At 46.6% G+C, this 17153-nt stretch overlaps 1 protein-coding gene and 1 non-coding gene across 8 annotated transcripts; both read right to left on the bottom strand.

Annotated features, from left to right (window-relative positions):
- Positions 1-1995: 1995 nt before the first annotated feature.
- Positions 1996-16654, bottom strand: PABPC4 (poly(A) binding protein cytoplasmic 4). Of its 7 annotated transcripts, none has more exons than XM_003798994.2 (16): positions 15532-16654; positions 12625-12818; positions 11763-11878; positions 10370-10509; positions 10122-10216; positions 9248-9385; positions 8533-8628; positions 6657-6929; positions 6240-6327; positions 5982-6101; positions 5402-5488; positions 5175-5308; positions 4029-4122; positions 3796-3926; positions 3406-3508; positions 1996-2312 (listed from the first exon to the last, which is right to left on the bottom strand). In XM_003798994.2, the coding sequence occupies exons 1-15, from the start codon at positions 15722-15724 to the stop codon at positions 3419-3421; spliced, it is 1989 nt and encodes a 662-aa protein (XP_003799042.1). In that variant the 5' UTR covers positions 15725-16654; the 3' UTR covers positions 1996-2312; positions 3406-3418. The 7 variants fall into 7 exon arrangements, with proteins under 7 accessions (XP_003799042.1, XP_003799043.1, XP_023374411.1 ...); XM_003798995.2 differs by having other exon boundaries at positions 6030-6101; XM_023518643.1 differs by having other exon boundaries at positions 6255-6327; positions 15532-16260.
- On the bottom strand, positions 8156-8287 carry LOC111728218. The gene has a single exon (XR_002775591.1). It is a non-coding gene; the product is annotated as a small nucleolar RNA SNORA55 (small nucleolar RNA).
- Positions 16655-17153: the final 499 nt, after the last annotated feature.

Here is a 17153-nt window from a genome sequence, read left to right as displayed (position 1 = left end):
TGGAAATTTACCCTGACCTCTGCGGATGGGGTGGTCATTCCTCATCCTCACTGTTCGTCATACAACTGCATCATAGCCTCACCAACCCACGCAGTGAGGCTGTCTCCATAATTTCCCTGCTATTCTGGTACACTCGTCCCTCTAGGGCGCCAGAGCGTGGAGTTTATCAAAACGGTGCCAGAACTTGAGATGGGGCCTGAGGTCACAACAACAGCTCGCAACAACCTCTCTGAGCCTAGGGTCAGAAGGCGCAGGGGAAGGTTGACAGTGGCGGTACTTCTGCACTCCCTGTCAGCGCTGCTCACAGGCTAAGTAAAACCTCATAGGCCGCAGGGAGGCGCACAGGTCCACCTTGAGTCTACCATGCGCGAAACGGGTCCAGACTGCACCCAATCTACCATGCGCAAAACACAGTCCGCACTGCACCGAGTCTAACCATGCGCAAAATATGGTCCCCACTGCACCGAGTCTAACCATGCGCAGAACACGGTCCGCACTGCACCGAGTGTATCATGCGCAAAACACGGTCCTGACCGGACGGAGTCTATCATGTGCAGAACATGGTGTGGATGCACGGAGTCTACCATGCCCGAAACACAGTCCGGATGGCATCTAGTGTACCACATGCGAAACACAGTGGACACTGCACCCAATTTATCATGTGCAAAACACGGTCCAGACCGCACTGAGTCTACTATTTTGGAAACAACGATCCAGACCGCACCCAGTCTACCACACGCGAAACATGGTCCGGATGGCACCTAGTCTATCATGCGCAAAACATGGTGCGCATGGCACCCAGTCTACCATGCGCTAAACACGGTCCAGACCACACCCTGTCTACCATGCGCAAAACACGGTGCACCCCGTACACCCTGTACCCCGTCTACCATGCGCCGAAACCCGGTTACCCAGTCTACCATGCGCGAAACACGGTCCAGACCACACCCAGTCTACCATGCGCAAAACACAGTGCGCACTGCAGTCTACCATGCGCAAAACCCGGTTTCCCAGGCTACCATGCGCGAAACATGGTCCAGACCACACCCATGCGCATAACATGTCCTGCGCAGCACGCAGTTGACCATGCGCGAAATCCATACCCAGCGTGCTCTGCGCGAAGCGCGGCGCATTCTGGGATTGCCGCGAGGACCCCGCCTCGCCCCACGTCGGCTCACCCACGTACATCCCCTCAGAGCGCCATCTTGGTGGCTGCCATCTTGCTCCCCGCTCTTCCGCCGGAAGCCCGCGCCTCGCCCCACCCCCAAGTTCATAATCGCTTTAACCAAAGACGGAGTCCTTAGAAGTACACGTATTTATGTACTTTAGAATGGGCTTTCAGATATTATTTAAGGTGAGACCAGACCTTAAGGACAAGGAGCCTGCCAAGCTCAAGGAAAGTAAAGGACACGGAGAGCAAGTAGGTTGCAGTTTACTGTCACTTGAGGATCAAAGGCACCATAAAACACGGAGGACTTCAGCATTTGTTTGCTGTCATATATCATTCTCCCATTTTCCCACTGCTGGAGGAAACCTAGGTTGCAGAATGCGGGTCAATGATCTGCTGACCTGCTGGTAGATGGAAGAGGGGACAGGACAAATTCTAGCTAACATGGTCCAGGAAGGGACATGGTAGGGTGCATCAGCCAGGCTCTGCAGATCTCACCCTATGTCCTTGGGGTATGCCAGCCCCACTCTGTAGTTTTCCTGGGCCAGACCCAAGGTCTGTTTTGACCACACTAGACTTCTGTTCCCCACTAAAGCTAAATGGGGACAGTGGAAAGATCCTACGATAATAGAATGTAATGGGACAGGCTAACACTTAACAGTTCTGCATACTTTGCTTAATTATCTGCTTATAAATAAATCAGGGAAGGCTGAGCTATACTGAAGTTAAGTTCACTGGAACCTTTTCACATCCTAAAGTTATTTCCAGTGAAAACTGGAATTTATAGAATAAAACTGTGGTCAGTGACAAGGGTAAAACGGAGGCAGTTTATGGAGACTTTTTTCTTTATTGAGAAACTTAGGACTTGGGTACATCAAATAAAACCAATTTCTGGGGGGGAAAAAAAATCAAAACCCACAATAGAAAAAAAAAAGTTAACACTGCCTGGGCCATGGTAGAACCCAGAGAATATATGTGTATAATTGAAAAATTCTAGGTGCTTCATAATTTGACCTTTGATACAAAATGACCTATTAAATTTGCAATTTGTGGTTCCTGGTGTTGAAGTCCATAGGACAAGCTAGGAAGTCTTCAAACCTTGAGCTGAATTGAATTCCATGAGGGGATATTTGGCTTTTGAATCCTAAAAAGAAAAGCACCAACACAAATAAATACATAATGAAGGTAATTTCAGAAACTGATTAAAACCTGGGATAAAAGAAGGTATTCTACAACAGGGTTTTCTCAACCTCAGTACTATCAACAGTTTTGTCCACACAATTCTTTTGGGGCTGTCTTGTGCACTGCACTATGTTTAGCAGCATCCCTGGCCTCTACCCACCAGATGTAAGACTCCTGAGGCCCTTGACACAGAGGGTCATGGCAATGCCAAGCCAACCTCTACTAACACACCAGCTCTGGCCCCTAACCATGTGCTTCTTCCTATGCTCGGCTTTTGCTCACTTGATTCTCTATCTGGAAACACCCACCACCAGTTCTAGTCAGAGGTCCTAGTTCAACTTCACTCACCCAAACCCCTGCAGACAAGAGTCCATCACCCTCATGATAAGAAATCACCTGGAAGACACCCTGTGCAACAAATCAAGAGTGTGTCTCCCACTCAGGGGTGTCCAACCAGCAGCACGCATGCGGGTTATTTGAGGCCTGTTTTGCTTATCTGTGGGGTCGGATATCACGAAAATTACGCACGGACCTTATTTTTTGCTCATCAGCTTTGGTTAGTTTTTGTGTATGTAATGTGTGGCCCAAAGACAACTCTTCTTTGTCCAATGTGAGGCAGAAAGAAAAAAAAAAAAGTTAGATCATGACCACTGATGTCAAGGCCTCTCTCTGCCTATTGCATTCCCAGAGGTAGGCAGTGGGTATACAGGCAACCTCAGGCCAAACCAGGATGATGATGCTCACAGAAATGAGGCCTTGGGATCTGATTTTGAGAACTTCTTATGTATCTGTCATCATTTCAGATCAACAGATGATTCTTGAGAAAGATCTGACCAGGTGCTCTTTTTGGAAGAAATTGCTCCTTTTAATTCACAATTTGTATTCTCTTTTCTCCATATTAACGCAACCAAGATGACAGAAAATGTTCAGGTAACAGGCTGCCCAAGCTTTCAGATTAAATGGCAGAAACATGGCTCTATCTACTGCCCCGATTCTTTTAGGAAGCTATTCACAAATTGAAACCATTGCAGAAAACGAAAATAGCCAAAACATACGGTTTTTCCTTGTCTAAGAGGTAGCAGCAGCAACAGCGCCCACTTTCTGGGCAGCTTCTTTCTTGGCATGATGAGCCTGTAGAACTGCCACAGCTTCATCCACCTGAGGGAAATCTCTAGGTGGTCAGTGAATCTGAGGAAAGCCACCACCCCTCCCTGGTGCCCAGGCCCAGAGGCACACCAGAACCAACTGCAGAAATGATCCCTAGGCTTCTGGTCCCCACTGCTTTCCCAAATACCCACATAGCAGCAGCCCCTAATGACAAGTGAGACATGAGGAGAGGGATCATGGGAGCAGCAAATCCTTCTCTGCTGCACCTGGGTGTCCAAGGTTGCCTCCAATCCTCCTGAGCTGAAAGCAGAAGTGACAGGGCCTGAGAACCAGCTCACCTTGGAGCGGAGAGACTCAGGGGACTCCAGCATGTGCAGCAGTTCAGAGTTGTCGATTTCCAGCAGCATTCCCGTTATCTTTCCAGCCAGATTTGAATGCATTGTTTGGATGAGCGGGAACAAACGTTCTCCTGTGGAGAGCATAGTTAAAAAACCAAGCCTAATCCCAGTGAAGATACCAGTGTCTAAAGTGGCACCAGCTTTTGGCATCTTTAAGCATGTGAGTCACTCACCCAACATCTGCTTCTGTTCTTGGGGGGGTGCTGCGGCCAGCATGGAGGCAGTCAGAGGCTCCTGCCCCTGCACATGGACTGCAGGCTGGGGTGCCTGGGAACCAGGAGAGGTAGGGGGTTAGCTCGGTGTGAAGGCCAACAGCTGATAGTAGTCAAAGATCCTGACCAGTCAACATGTGAACTTTTAACTATGTCAACAGGAAATGGTCATAGTTGTCCTTGCTCTCAAGGAACTAACTTCAGAAAGTAAAATGAAAGGCATATAATAAAGCAACCCTAACAATGGCAAGCAAGCATTTTCTGACAATTCACTTAAAACTGTCAATATGCGGCATAAATGCCAGTCATAGCTCCAAAGTAGGGCTTTGCTGAAAAAAGGTATTTTACACAGCATCAGGTTCTGGGAAATCCCTAGTTTAGATTATGGGACGGAATGATTCAAGAGTAATCCATTTACTAAAGCTTATGGATCTGAAGGCTTAGTGTGGCACCTCCATAGCAAACTGCTACCAAGCTCTGAAGCAAACTAGTTGTATTTTAGCTTGCCTTTAGGGGCACAGATCTAGAAATAGAAACCACAGCTTAGAAAATCTAAGCTCTGGGTTCAACCTGAACTCAGCCCTTCTCCCACATCTTTAAAGCTGAACTTCTTATTTGTAAGTGAAAGTTACTTCCTGCCTTGATGTACCAATCATCCTGCACAGTAGCCAAGGCTCAAACACTGGACGTGGAAGTGACCTGGAGGCTCAAAGAGCTGAGTAGCCCATGCATATTGCAAAAGAGCTGAAAGCACTGGCTGTCTCCTTGGGGGCATTTTTTTAAAGTAATTTTTTTTTTAAAGTCTCAATTAGCTTCATTTGTGATTCTAGAATTAGGCCAACATTTCATTCCACAAAATAGAATAAGCATTTCCTCCTGAGGCATTTGTTGAGTAAACTTTTATTAGGAAGAATACTTTCCAGTACCTTCTTCCTTCTAGTCCTCAGACCCTAAAAGGCAGGGATAGTGTTTGGATCACCATATACATAGAACATAGGATTCTAACAAAAAGCAGGAACATTAAGGGAAGGAACCAAAGGAAAGCATCCTTTATATCAAGTGGAAACGCAGAAAATCCTTTTTAGTGTTCTGTTTGGTGGACCTCACCTGCAGAGGCTGTATCGCAGGATGAGGGCTGCGGACGCTGGAGGCATATTTGTATGGTGCAACAGCCCGAGGAGCAGCGGTGGCAGCAGCAACAGCAGCACGAGGTGCTAAGTTCTGCACAGCTGTGGGAACGCCTTCGGGAAAGAAGAGATACAATTAAAGTCCATCAATCTGGGCAAAGACCCGTCAATCCCATTTTTCCCCCTTCTGTGTGCATCCAATACCACCTCCAGACTGGCAGCTGTCAGTCAGCCCTTGCTGGGCGGCACCAGCCCCACCAAAGTCCATAGCCAAGCGGTCCGGGCACTCAGACCCTACAACAGACCAGCAAATGCACATCAGTGTTGGCAGATGTCCAACTGGCCACGTCCCACGGAAGGAGAAATTTCCAAGCAAGTTCACACACGACATCACGAATGGGGCCACTACAGCTACTTTCAAGAATGAGCCAAAGGATAACATACAACTCTTTCCACATCTTGAAGTGCAGGACATATTCTGCAAAAAACAGTTTCCTTGTATACCCACCCCCACTCAAAAGAAGAGGCTGCCTTTGCAGTCATCCAGCTAGCAAATTTCTACAATTAACTGATCACATGAGTCACCAATGAACAAAGAATGTTAATGATAACAAACACATCTAGAACTCATTGTTTCTCTGCTCCTGAAGTACCTACCTAAGCACACAGCTAAGATTACCGAACCAGGACTCAAACTTGAGCCCAACAAACTGACCAACCCAGGGAAAGGCCTAGTCATCGTGACTCCCTCCTCCCCGGGCTAGCTTCTAAAGGCCAGTTTGCTCACCGACTCTCTGAGTGGTAGTAGGGAGGCCACGAGAGGCCGGAGCATTACCAGTTGGAGCCAGATGGCGAAGAGTTGGACGAGGCCCAGACTGGCGTATAGCACTTGGCATTCCTTGGAAGCCTGATAGAAAGACAAAAATTGTACTTCATTGCAATGCAGACCAGAAGCTAGGCTATGCCTCAAAGGGCACAAGTAGGGTAGGCAGGTGAAACCAGGATGGGTATCCACTGGGTGACCAAACTGATCCCTACCACCTACCTTGAGGTCTCCCACCTTGCTGCCAGCGTGGATTAGGCCTCATCTGGGCTAACTGGTTAGGTGTATAATATGGAGGTCTTCCTTGAGCCTGTAAAAAAAGTATACCCAAATGCTTTTAAGGGCCTGCATTAGAGAAGTATCTCATCCCAATACCAGGCCTTAGGCCGACAATTTGGAAAAAGGCTCCCTCTGCTCAAAAGCAGAGGGGTCAATTAATAGAGACTAATTAGCTTTACCTCTGCCACTGAGTGTCTCTATGAGCATGGATAAGTCTATCTTAATTTTTACTAGATGGGTCCTTATTCTGACATTCTCTAACTCCAATATCCAAAAATCCCTTTTCCCAACTGCTGTAGAATACAGGAATAGCTGTCAGGAGGCAGCTGCTAAAGAGCCATGACCACAAAGGAGACCCACCTGTGGGACTGCTGGCACAAAGTAGCCACCAGCTGCAGGCTGGAACTGATTTAAGATGGCGTTAGCAGGCAGCGCTCTCATTCCTGCCACCCGCTGCATGTACTGGTTGGTCAGGTGAGCCTTTCTCTCTTCCTTCCTCTGGGCCAGGGCAACATACAGTGGCTTGGAACCCACAATGCGTCCATTCATCTCAGTGACTGCTTTAGTTGCCTCTTCAGGAGATGAAAAGCAGACAAAGCCAAATCCTTTGCTTCTTCCATCTTCTAGCATTACCTACAAAATCAGACAGAAAACCTGGATTCGGCTGCATAATTACCAAGTCAATCCTAGCCCAGGATATACCCTAGAGCCATTAAGTTATACTTCTAAAGTATGGACCTAGACATTTTAAAGCCAGGAACCCAAAGTTATTTTCCCTGGGTACCCACAAGAGATCTTCATAGCAGTATTAAGCCATTTATATTTAAAGCTCAACTGCTCTAAGACATTAGTAAACAAAACTATCATAAGCTCTTAGCAAGGTCAAGATAAGACTTTTGAAATACTACATATAGAAAGGAATTATAAAACCCTCAGGTTACCAATGACTGTCACCATTACTTCAATGGAATAAGAGAGACAATCAGCTAGGATAAGAGCAACTCTAGTCGTCTTGCCCTCTGAACCTCAATTTCCATGACATACTTCAAGGCAAACAACTATAAAGCCACATGTCTATAGGTCCTGGTAGTCTTTTTCCACATGCAGTTCACCATTTGCTAATGACTTTTTTCTTCACTGGAGGAGAGGGAAGTAAAGGTGTGTATCAATCCAACAACTCTCTACACCAAGGAGGTGGGTCTGTGATGTGTGAAAAAAAATGCCACACCATGATCTTAAGAATATTATCTACAAAGCTTCAAGATACACTTCTTTGCTCTCTTACAAATGCCAACTTTACTACTATGTAGACTGTGTAGATAAGCAACTCCTTCTACTGATGGGGGGCCAGTCAAAGCATGGTAGCAAGGGAGAGGGTTAAAGGAAGTGGGAAAGCCCACAGACTTGGCCTCCGATCAGCTCCCTGATAATGCAGTGTTCCCAGATTGGAAGTGCTTATGGTAAGGACTGGGGCAGAGCCATTAAGCTTTTACGACCCCACACAGCTCCTTTCTCATCTCCTACAGGACTCTGTGGCACCTGCTGCACCTCTTATGAACAGGACCCAGTGTCTCTAACAGGCTATGACCCAAAACATTCACATGTCATAAGTCTCTGTCATATTCCCAAAGTGCCAAGGATATGCACACAGCATACCAGCATTCTTGCTTCTCTTGTTCAAGGACTCAAATTCCTTATCTTGAGAATTGGTTCCTACTTACCCTGTTAACATGGTTGATATAATTATCAAAGAAAAAACCACACACATTTCAAAACAAGGACATTTTCCTCTTCTTTATAGGACTGGGGTAGAAGTTCCCAACCTCAGCTCCAAAATACCTTTATTCTTAAGGAAGAAAAAATGTGGCAGAGTTGTAGAGACAGGCCCCAAGACAAATGGAAAACCTGTCTGGATTTCCTCTGCTGATGCTATAGCACCATCTGTCCCCACACCAGCACGAATCAGCAAGGAATGGGAAAGATATAGGTGCTCTGGAGGGCTGGCAGGGAGGGGCTGGGTTAGAGTCCTCTTCATACCCATGTTTGGAAGACAGTGTACTATTAACCTAACGAAACGTCCTCCATGGCTTATACTCACATATGTAAGGAACAACGTAGTAGCTACTCTCAGAAATAAACACAATTTAGATCCTATTCCTGCAATGAAACAAATCCCAATAAACCTATAATACTCCTGACTACTGCTTTCAAACTCAAAATCTCAGTATTAAAATACCTTAGCACTGGTGATTGATCCAAAAGGAGAAAACTCTTTCCTTAATTTCTCATCATCAATAGTGTCATCCAAGTTCTTAATGTAGAGATTTACCCCCTGAAGGAGAAAGACCACTGTTAATTGGACTTCTACATCACATCTGTTCCCTAAGATGACTCCCAAAGTCCCCAGGCCAGAAGCACTAGCATTGTTAGAACTTGTTAAAAATTTTCAGTCTAGATCGTAAACCTAATAATGAATAAGAGACTGTGGCTGTAGCCCAGCTTTACGTTTTAACAAGGTTTGATGGTGATGCTGATGCAAGCCCAAAGGTGACAAACTACTGCTCTAAAAGTCTTAATAGGTCCATCACTGCAGTCCCATGTTATCATCCCCCACAGCTACTATGGCACACCTTGTACCCAAGCAGGGTTCTTCTTGCCACCACCCCAAAAAAGGGGCCCCATTTAAGTAAAAGGAATCTATGACTAAGAGCAACAGGCTGAGGCTTCCAGAATATCAAGCCCTTCAATAAATAATTTCATCTGTTTTGCCCCTGGTTCTATAATGGCTCCCATTATCTAACAGGTATATTTCCTAAAAGAACCTGATCTTAGAAAAAAAAGAGAAGGGCAGACTCCAAGTCACTGAAGTGAAAGCCTGCTAAGCACAAAGGTGCTCTGCAAGTATTTCGTAGCAAACCTCCTGTTGGCAGACTGGGCCAAGCCCACCTCACCTGGTATCGACTAATTCTCTCCTGTTTCAGCTGCTCAAATTTCCGTTTTAGCTCTGCCTGTCGTTCCACTTTCTTCTGTGCACGGCCTACAAATATGACTTTACCACTGATTTCTTTTCCATTCATTTCTTCCACAGCCTAGAGAGAAAATACATGCCTTTTTAAAATTAAGTTACAGAGACAGGAGTCTTGTTTAGGAGATAAGTGCCACCAAATATTCTGAAAAAGAAATCTTTCTTATAGGGCTAAAAACTAATTTCATTCCACTTGTGAAGTTTGCTGAACAAATCCAAATTTCCTCCTCTGCAAAGTATCTTCATAGTTCTCTCACCTTGATGGCAACCTTTGTGTTACTCTTAACTCACTAAGCCAAACATTTATGGGTTAACAGTCCAAATAATACAGAAAAAATAATATAGTTGCACAAATACAAGGCTGGTGACATAAGCCTAGTTTGTATTCCAGCTGTTAATAAATTTCACAGGCTCTTTTGTAGGTATTTATGTAGTCAATGTCAAAGACCCAGCACAATACTTTGTCCACAAGTAGCTGCTGTGATGGTGTAAAATCAGCAACTCTTTGGTCTTTAGTTCCTTCCTTCACCTTTGAAGGGGAAAAAACACCTTATTCATGTCCTATTCTTTCAACAACTGGCAGCAGAGGTACATATGTGCTAAGTGCTTTGTGAAGAATTAAATGATATATTAACATGTGGGAGCTCCTCAGGAAGAAAATTCCAGAGTACAGTTAACTATACATCGACTAGATAGATACTCAGACCATTCCAGCTCTGCTCAAATGTGTGCTAGCAAGGCTCTGCCTATATTCTGGGCAACCTCCTCCAAGTTTTTTCCAACTCTCATGGTATTCTCACCTTATTGGCATCCTCGTGTTTCTCATAACTCACAAAGCCAAAGCCTTTGGATTTCCCACTGGGATCTCGCATCACCTTGACACTGAGGGTCTTACCTATTACCAAAGGACAGAACTATTAATAAAACCACTTCTAGCACAGCTCAAGGAAAAAAAGATTCTTTGTCTCTAAGAACCCATTTGAAGTAAATCTCTGGCTGAACTCAGGTGATTCTAGGGGACACATGGAGCAAAGGACCATCAACTTACCAAACTGGCTGAATAGCTCTTTCAGACTCTCATCATCTACCTCTTCCCCGAAGTTCTTGATGTACACATTGGTGAATTCCTTGGCTTTGGCCCCAAGCTCAGCTTCCCGTTCTTTGCGAGACTTGAATCTGCCCACAAACCTAAAAAGAAATCATGAAGAGTAGTGATCGCTCAGAGAAATAAAACATGATTTTTCTGGGGTCCAGAGGAATGCAGGTAAAGGATGATACGAGACATTAAAACACATGAGGTCCCCATCCACCACCAACAGAGTAGTAAGCTCAGAAATGCCCCAAATCCCAAGCAGAAAGAAAAGAGGCAAGACAATCCTGCGAGGACCAGGCTCCGGCCCAGGGCCCCTGGCTCAGACCAGGGCTACTCCTACCACATCACACTGCTTTCGTGAAGAAACCTGATGACCATGTTTTTAAAACGTTCATTTCTGTGCAACTATGTAAAGGCATAGAAAAGGTCTGAAAAGGATACAAACCAAACTGTTAACAGTGGTTAATTCTAGGAGGAATGAGATTATTGGAGTGAAGGGGTATCCTTTGTTTTTTTACTTTATTCATTTTGGTATTGTTACATGTAAGAAGAAAATGTATCCACATCTGAAAAATTTTACATTCATCCTGGTAATACCTATAGATCAATCACTGGACAAATAGATATTAAAAACAACCTTTCTACCTCTGGTTTATTCAACAACACGTAGGACAAAGATTATTTTTGTTTGTAATAGCCAAGATTTATTGCCCCTTTTCCTTCCCACATGGCTTTGCAAAGTTCCCCCACTCTCCATTCCACAGTAACCACACCAAAACAACAAGGTCTGTTATGAAATGTCTCTGCAAAGGATGAGATTTTTCATTGTAACCAAATTAAGTATTCCTCTGGAGCCAGCCCTGTATTAGATGACTGAGTCATAAGCTAGAAAATGGAGAACTAGAGGGGACAATTTGTCATCAACCACCAGCAAGAAATGCATGGACAGACCTGTGTCACAGGAAAGGCAAGGTCACGTAGCTAGTATACAGCTCCTGGTCAGTCCAGGGCCCTCTCCACTCTGCCGCTGGCCAAGACCCCCACTCAGAGTGGGCTTAGAGTTGCCTTCCAGCCAGCCCCAGTTGCCGATGCTCACAAAACCCATGGACGAATGCCTTTAAGGGAGAGGCGGCAGGCAGGCCATGGCTTGGGCAGGAAGCCCACCTTGGCGAGTCAAAAGGGCTGCCACAGCTCGGGCAGGGAGACTCACCAGCCCTGGAGTGGAGAGGTAGGAGGAGGCCACTCTTGGGCCGAGAGAACCAGTAGCCGCCTTGTGTGTGCCAGTTAATACCAGGTGGGGCCACAGCTGGCTCATGCGATGGTTGTTGCTCCGGACTGGGACACTCACACTTTGCGGTCATTGAGGAGCATGCCGTTCATCTTCTCGATGGCCTTGTCGGCAGCCTCTTGGGTCTCGAAGTGGACAAAGGCATAACCCTTAGAGCCGTTCTCATCACACACCACCTGTCAAAAACAAGGCAGACCACTGTGGCACCACTGGTCCAGATGTGTCAAGAGCCTTGGGCTCTCTAGTATCTAAGAAGCTCCCTACCTCCCCAAGGCCAAAGGCAGCCAAATAATACCAGGTTTGGTTTTTCTTACACTTAGCATAGCATCAGGCCCTTACTAAGTGCTCCATTCACAAATGGTAGCCATTATTACAGGAGTCTTCCATCCTAAACATTTTCTTATTTACTTGTACTAAAAGACATTTACGAGACCTGGGTACAAACCAGTGCTACAGAAAGACAAACCATTTTCCAAGCCCACAAGAGATTTTCAGTGTAGTACGGTATCAGACATGTAAACCACCACCCTGTTAACTTTTACAAAGTGCTCTACATAAATAGAAGCACAGACAAGGAAAAGGGTGAATTTATGCTTCTAAAGTGATTCAGTTTCCTCAAGACTGCAGACATTCCTCTGGTCCTCTCCTCTCCCCCCACCTCAAAGAAAAACCCTTTAAACTGTCTAAAGCTAATGAGAAGGATATTTCAGTCTGAGCGAGAAATAAACAAAGACATGAAAGCACCTGTTGGCCATGCTGGGTTGTGGTCCTAAGGTTACCTACTATTTCTTTTAGGATTCCCTTTCTAGCATTTGGAAAATAGCATACACCCTGTTGACCAATTCCAAGGCAGTTCCTGTTTAGTATTTATCTTTTCATGATTCAATAATTATTCTGCTAAAATAATTCAATCAATGCTTACCTTGCAGGATAGAATGTTTCCAAAAGCAGAGAAAGTATCATAAAGTGCCTTGTTATCTATAGATTTGTCCAGGTTCTTGATGAAGACGTTTCCCACACCAGATTTTCTCAAAGAGGGATCCCTCTGAGACCACATGATACGGATTGGCTTTCCCTTAATCACATCAAAGTTCATGGTGTCCAAGGCCCGCTCAGCTGTAAGAGAAACAAATTTTAATCAAGGATATAAAACATCAATTCATGTAGGCCACCATCCCAAGAACAGACTACTCCAGGACTTTTCAAGGTAATCACTCTGATGAAAAGCAACTCTGTTAAAATCAAAGGGCATCAGATTCTTCTAGCCTACAATGTTACTGAAGGTAGAGTAAGTTCCAACTAATCACTCTACTTCATGATAGAAGTCTCAACCCCTCTGCATGTGTCCTTGTTGGGTAAAATAATCTAAATGGCACCAAGATCCAATGATAACACCTCCCATTGACTAAGCTTTACCATTTGTAGCCTACCACCCACTGTGACTTAGATGGGACAGTTGAAATTATGCATTTTATAAAGTGAACAAATTTGCGTTCAGGGTGGCTAAGCTGTGCATCTAGCTAGTGATCAGGAAACTAACATCAGATTCTTGTTTATTTTTCAGCGGGGTATTGTTTCAAAGTTATCAAAGAGCTGTCATTTAAATCTATGGACAAATAGTTCAGAAAAACAGCTATCCTGAATTCAGCTCACTTCCCCTGTATTTTCAATTTCCAAGAACAGAAGTTGATTTAGACAAAGAAAAAAAAATCCTCAATCATCAATTTGATACAACTGGTCACACGTGGGTTTCCAGGCCTTCTGAAGCTTTAACCTGAGTCTACAGAATTCTAGAACTACACCCTGCTGCACAACCAAGTTCTCCATCCAGTGTCTTGGGATGCTTCTTTAGTTTTCCTAGTAAGTCCATTTGTGCACCACAGAGATCTTGTGAAGAACCAGAAGCTAAAACATATCATATCCTGCAAGCCAGGAACACTTCCCTTCACTAGTGGCAACACGGATGCCCAGATCTGGTAGCTACTTTTCCTTAAGCTATTACACATCTCATAGCAATGAATCACCCACAGCCTCCTCCATGAGGGGATGCAGACAGTGTCAGAGCAGGGGAGCCTGCCTGTTCCTTGACTTAAAGCAATACTGTGCTTAAAGGGGGGTGAGGGGGGCAAAATTCCCTGTCCTCCTACAAGTTCCACTATCCAGTCAATCAAGGACATTTCTTTTCACTAATTATTTCTAATAATCTTTTCCATCTTCCTCAGAAGGCAGCTTACTTGTATTAAACTCTAGCAGAGGCTTGTGTTGGTACCACCAGAGCTGCATGTGTAGTTGGTGAAAGGGGAGATGACAGGGAGATGACAGATACAAGTCAAAGGAAGTCCAGGTACAGAGGAGCTCACTTGCAATGGCTATCAGAGATAAACAGTCTAGGACCCCAAACCATTTCATTAATTAGCAGTAAAAGAGCGTACCTGGACACAGCTCCTTGTCTATTTCCAGATGGCACTGCACAAAGCAAGCTGGCTTGGTCTGGCAAATCTGGCTGCACTTATTTATAGCAGGGAGAGGTCCTGCAGAAGTATGTGTTGGCAGACACACTGACCAATGGCTTCTCCTATCTCTACGTGACATGACTTTTGTTCAGAGGAGGCAAGAAAGCAGACAATAGCTACTCCTCCCTAAAGACCACACTAGCTAACCTTTTTGTGCTCCTGGAGCTACAGACAGAACTCTGCTTGGAGTACACTGGATTGATGGTAGCAATCAATACCTAGTGTTTAATTCTCTGGCCTCAACTGCAACCTGGGCAAGTAACATTTTCAGTGTCTCATGGACAGTGAACACAGTAGGGACAAAAATAGGGATCTGGAATTCATTCTCCATAGAATGGCTTGTTTCTCCCAGTAATAGTCTTTGATGGTCTCTGCAGTTGTTCCTTTTTAATCTGGGAATCTGGGGTCACGTGCAGCCAGATTAGGTTTCTGCTGGCCTCACTCCTGCCACGCCTGCAGCATACCTCTCCACTGCTCCATGCTAAGGCCACAATCTGGGGTGACAGAGCACTGGAGTCTCAACTTGGCCTCCAACTTTCTGCAGTTCTTTTTCTTTAGAGTCTCATTTTCTTCAGATTGGATTAAGGAACAGAGCTTTGACAAGTGGTAAAGCACTGTTCACAGGTGAGGTGATAAATGCCACCAGCCCAGTGGATTTTCAAATGACACTTCCCCAGACTATACCTATCACTCATCCACAGCAAAGCACTTCTCCACTCCAGTGACAAACATACTGAAGAACTGGCATGGCATCTGCAGCTCCAGTGGCATCACCACAAGTCACTGCTAGTGTTCAATGCACAAAATCATCCCCCCTGCCTCCTATCTGCCCTAAATCAGCACAAAATCAAACTTAGTCTAGGGTAAAGGTGGGGAAGGGAGGGCAGCAGTCCCAGAACATTTGAAGGGAACTATGCTTTAATCATCCTGCCTTTTTGGCAGGACTGTGAGGGGCACAAGCCCATCCCCACTGACAAGGTGAGGGTCTCTAACAATCTAGCCCCACTAGGGCAGGATCACACAAAATGGAATGACAGTGACTTCACTCTGACCCTGTGTATAGTCTCCTTGGGCTCTAACCCCACCATCACCACTGGGTAGCCCAAGGTCACCCAGTTAGCAAGAGGTAAAATCAAGATTGAAATTCAGATCATCTGTTATCAGCTGCGTATTCAACCTCTGCAACCCACTATGGCTTCTGAGGTAGCATGGCGTAGTGATGCCCAGCCCCCCTCCTTGGCAGTAGAGCCTGTCTAGAAGATGGCTCCTGGGGTCCCCTGGGATCCCACGCATGTGTGGGCACAGCTTCTACTCACCGTCAGCTGGCTGCTGGAAGTTGACGTAGGCATAACCCAGGGAACGGCGGGTGATCATATCGCGGCAGACCCGGATGGACAGCACAGGCCCCGCAGGGCTGAACTTTTCATACAGCATGGCCTCGGTGACGTCCGAGTGCAGGTCGCCCACGTACAGGGAGGCCATGGGGTAGCTGCTAGCCGCAGCGTTCATTTCCCCACCCCCCACCACCCCGAGCCCCGCCAGGAGGACTTCTTACAGGGCCTAACGCAGGACAAAAGGGACCCCTCTGAGAGCCGTGGCCCGCGCCGCAGCTCACAGGTGGCACAGAGCGAAGCGAAGCCGAGCTGGCGTAGGCAGGCTCGGAGACTGGACGGGAAACAGGAGTTCAGGGGCAGCTCGCTCGCTCGGGACTGCAACACCTCAGACAAAAGGCTCTCAAAAACAATATGGCCCTCCCTGGGAGTTTGTGATTTTCAGCTGTCCTGGTTCGAAGCTCCAAATTACAGGAAAAAAAAAAATCAAAATGGGGAATTCCCGTCCGAAGGGTTAAAAATCCTGCAACCAGAAGCTGCCCACTGCGGCCTTCGGGACACGCGTTTCTCTATAAATATAGGCCTCGGGCTCCCAGCGGTTTAAGATTACAACAGCCAGGGAAGAGGGAAACCAAATCTTGTGGGTGCCGACTCGGCAAGCCCCGGGCGGGCGGGCGAAGGGCAGCGCGGACACGTGGTGCGTCCGACGCGGGGGGCTAGGGCGCCGACAGGCCGCGGGGCCGGGGCTGCCACACGACGCGGACGGCGGGCCGGGAGGGCGGGCGGGCGGCTCACCACCGGACCGACGGACGGAGACCGGCGGACGCCAACTGCGGCGGCGGCGGCGGGCGCGGGGCAGGCCGGAAGCGTGCAAAAGTGACTTCCCCGCGGGCTCTCCGAGGATTCGCTTTTTCTCGTCCCTTCTCTTTTTTTAGATTTTGAAGCGTTTTCGCGTTCTTCCTTTTTTTTTTTTTATCTTTTTCTCTTTTTTTCTTCAGGCTGCTGAGCCCGAATGCGGAGGAGGCAGCAGCGACCCGGGGCGGAGAGAGGCGGCTGGGGGAGCCACCGCTCCATTTATACCCGCCCGCCCCGGGCGCTGCTGGTCGAAGGGCGCCTCGCGACCTGGGCGCAGTCGTGCCCGCCCACTCGGCCCGGGGGCCCGAGGCGGGGCGGCCACGCGAGAGCGACCCTGCGCGGCCGCGCGGCGCTACAGCGACCCCTGGCGAACGGAGGACCGTCCACGGCTTTGGGAGACTGCAGAGCCCTTATCGGTATTAAAAAGAACGTCACACCTGGCACCCTCGCCTGGGAATGGAACCCATAGATAATTTAACTTGCCCACCCGATGTTTCAAAATCAGTGGAATGCCTAATTGTAAAATAAAGGTGACATAGAACACATTGTAATGAAATAATAATAGGTGTTCCAATAGCCACATATGTGGAACCAAATACATGAAAAAACGGCTGAAATTTTCAGAGTACTGTGACGTAGAGGTTGACTCATCGAGAGCCAGAAATGCAGTGGTATCCATGGGTGATGTGATTTTTCTGAAAAGATGAACAAATGTTGGTAAGGATTCAATTTAAAAAAATATTCTATTATTT

This window comes from Otolemur garnettii, unplaced genomic scaffold (genome assembly GCF_000181295.1).
Source record: "Otolemur garnettii isolate 467f Iridium unplaced genomic scaffold, OtoGar3 scaffold00144, whole genome shotgun sequence".
Lineage (NCBI taxonomy): Eukaryota > Metazoa > Chordata > Mammalia > Primates > Galagidae > Otolemur > Otolemur garnettii.
This window is presented reverse-complemented; position numbering and strand designations above follow the sequence as displayed.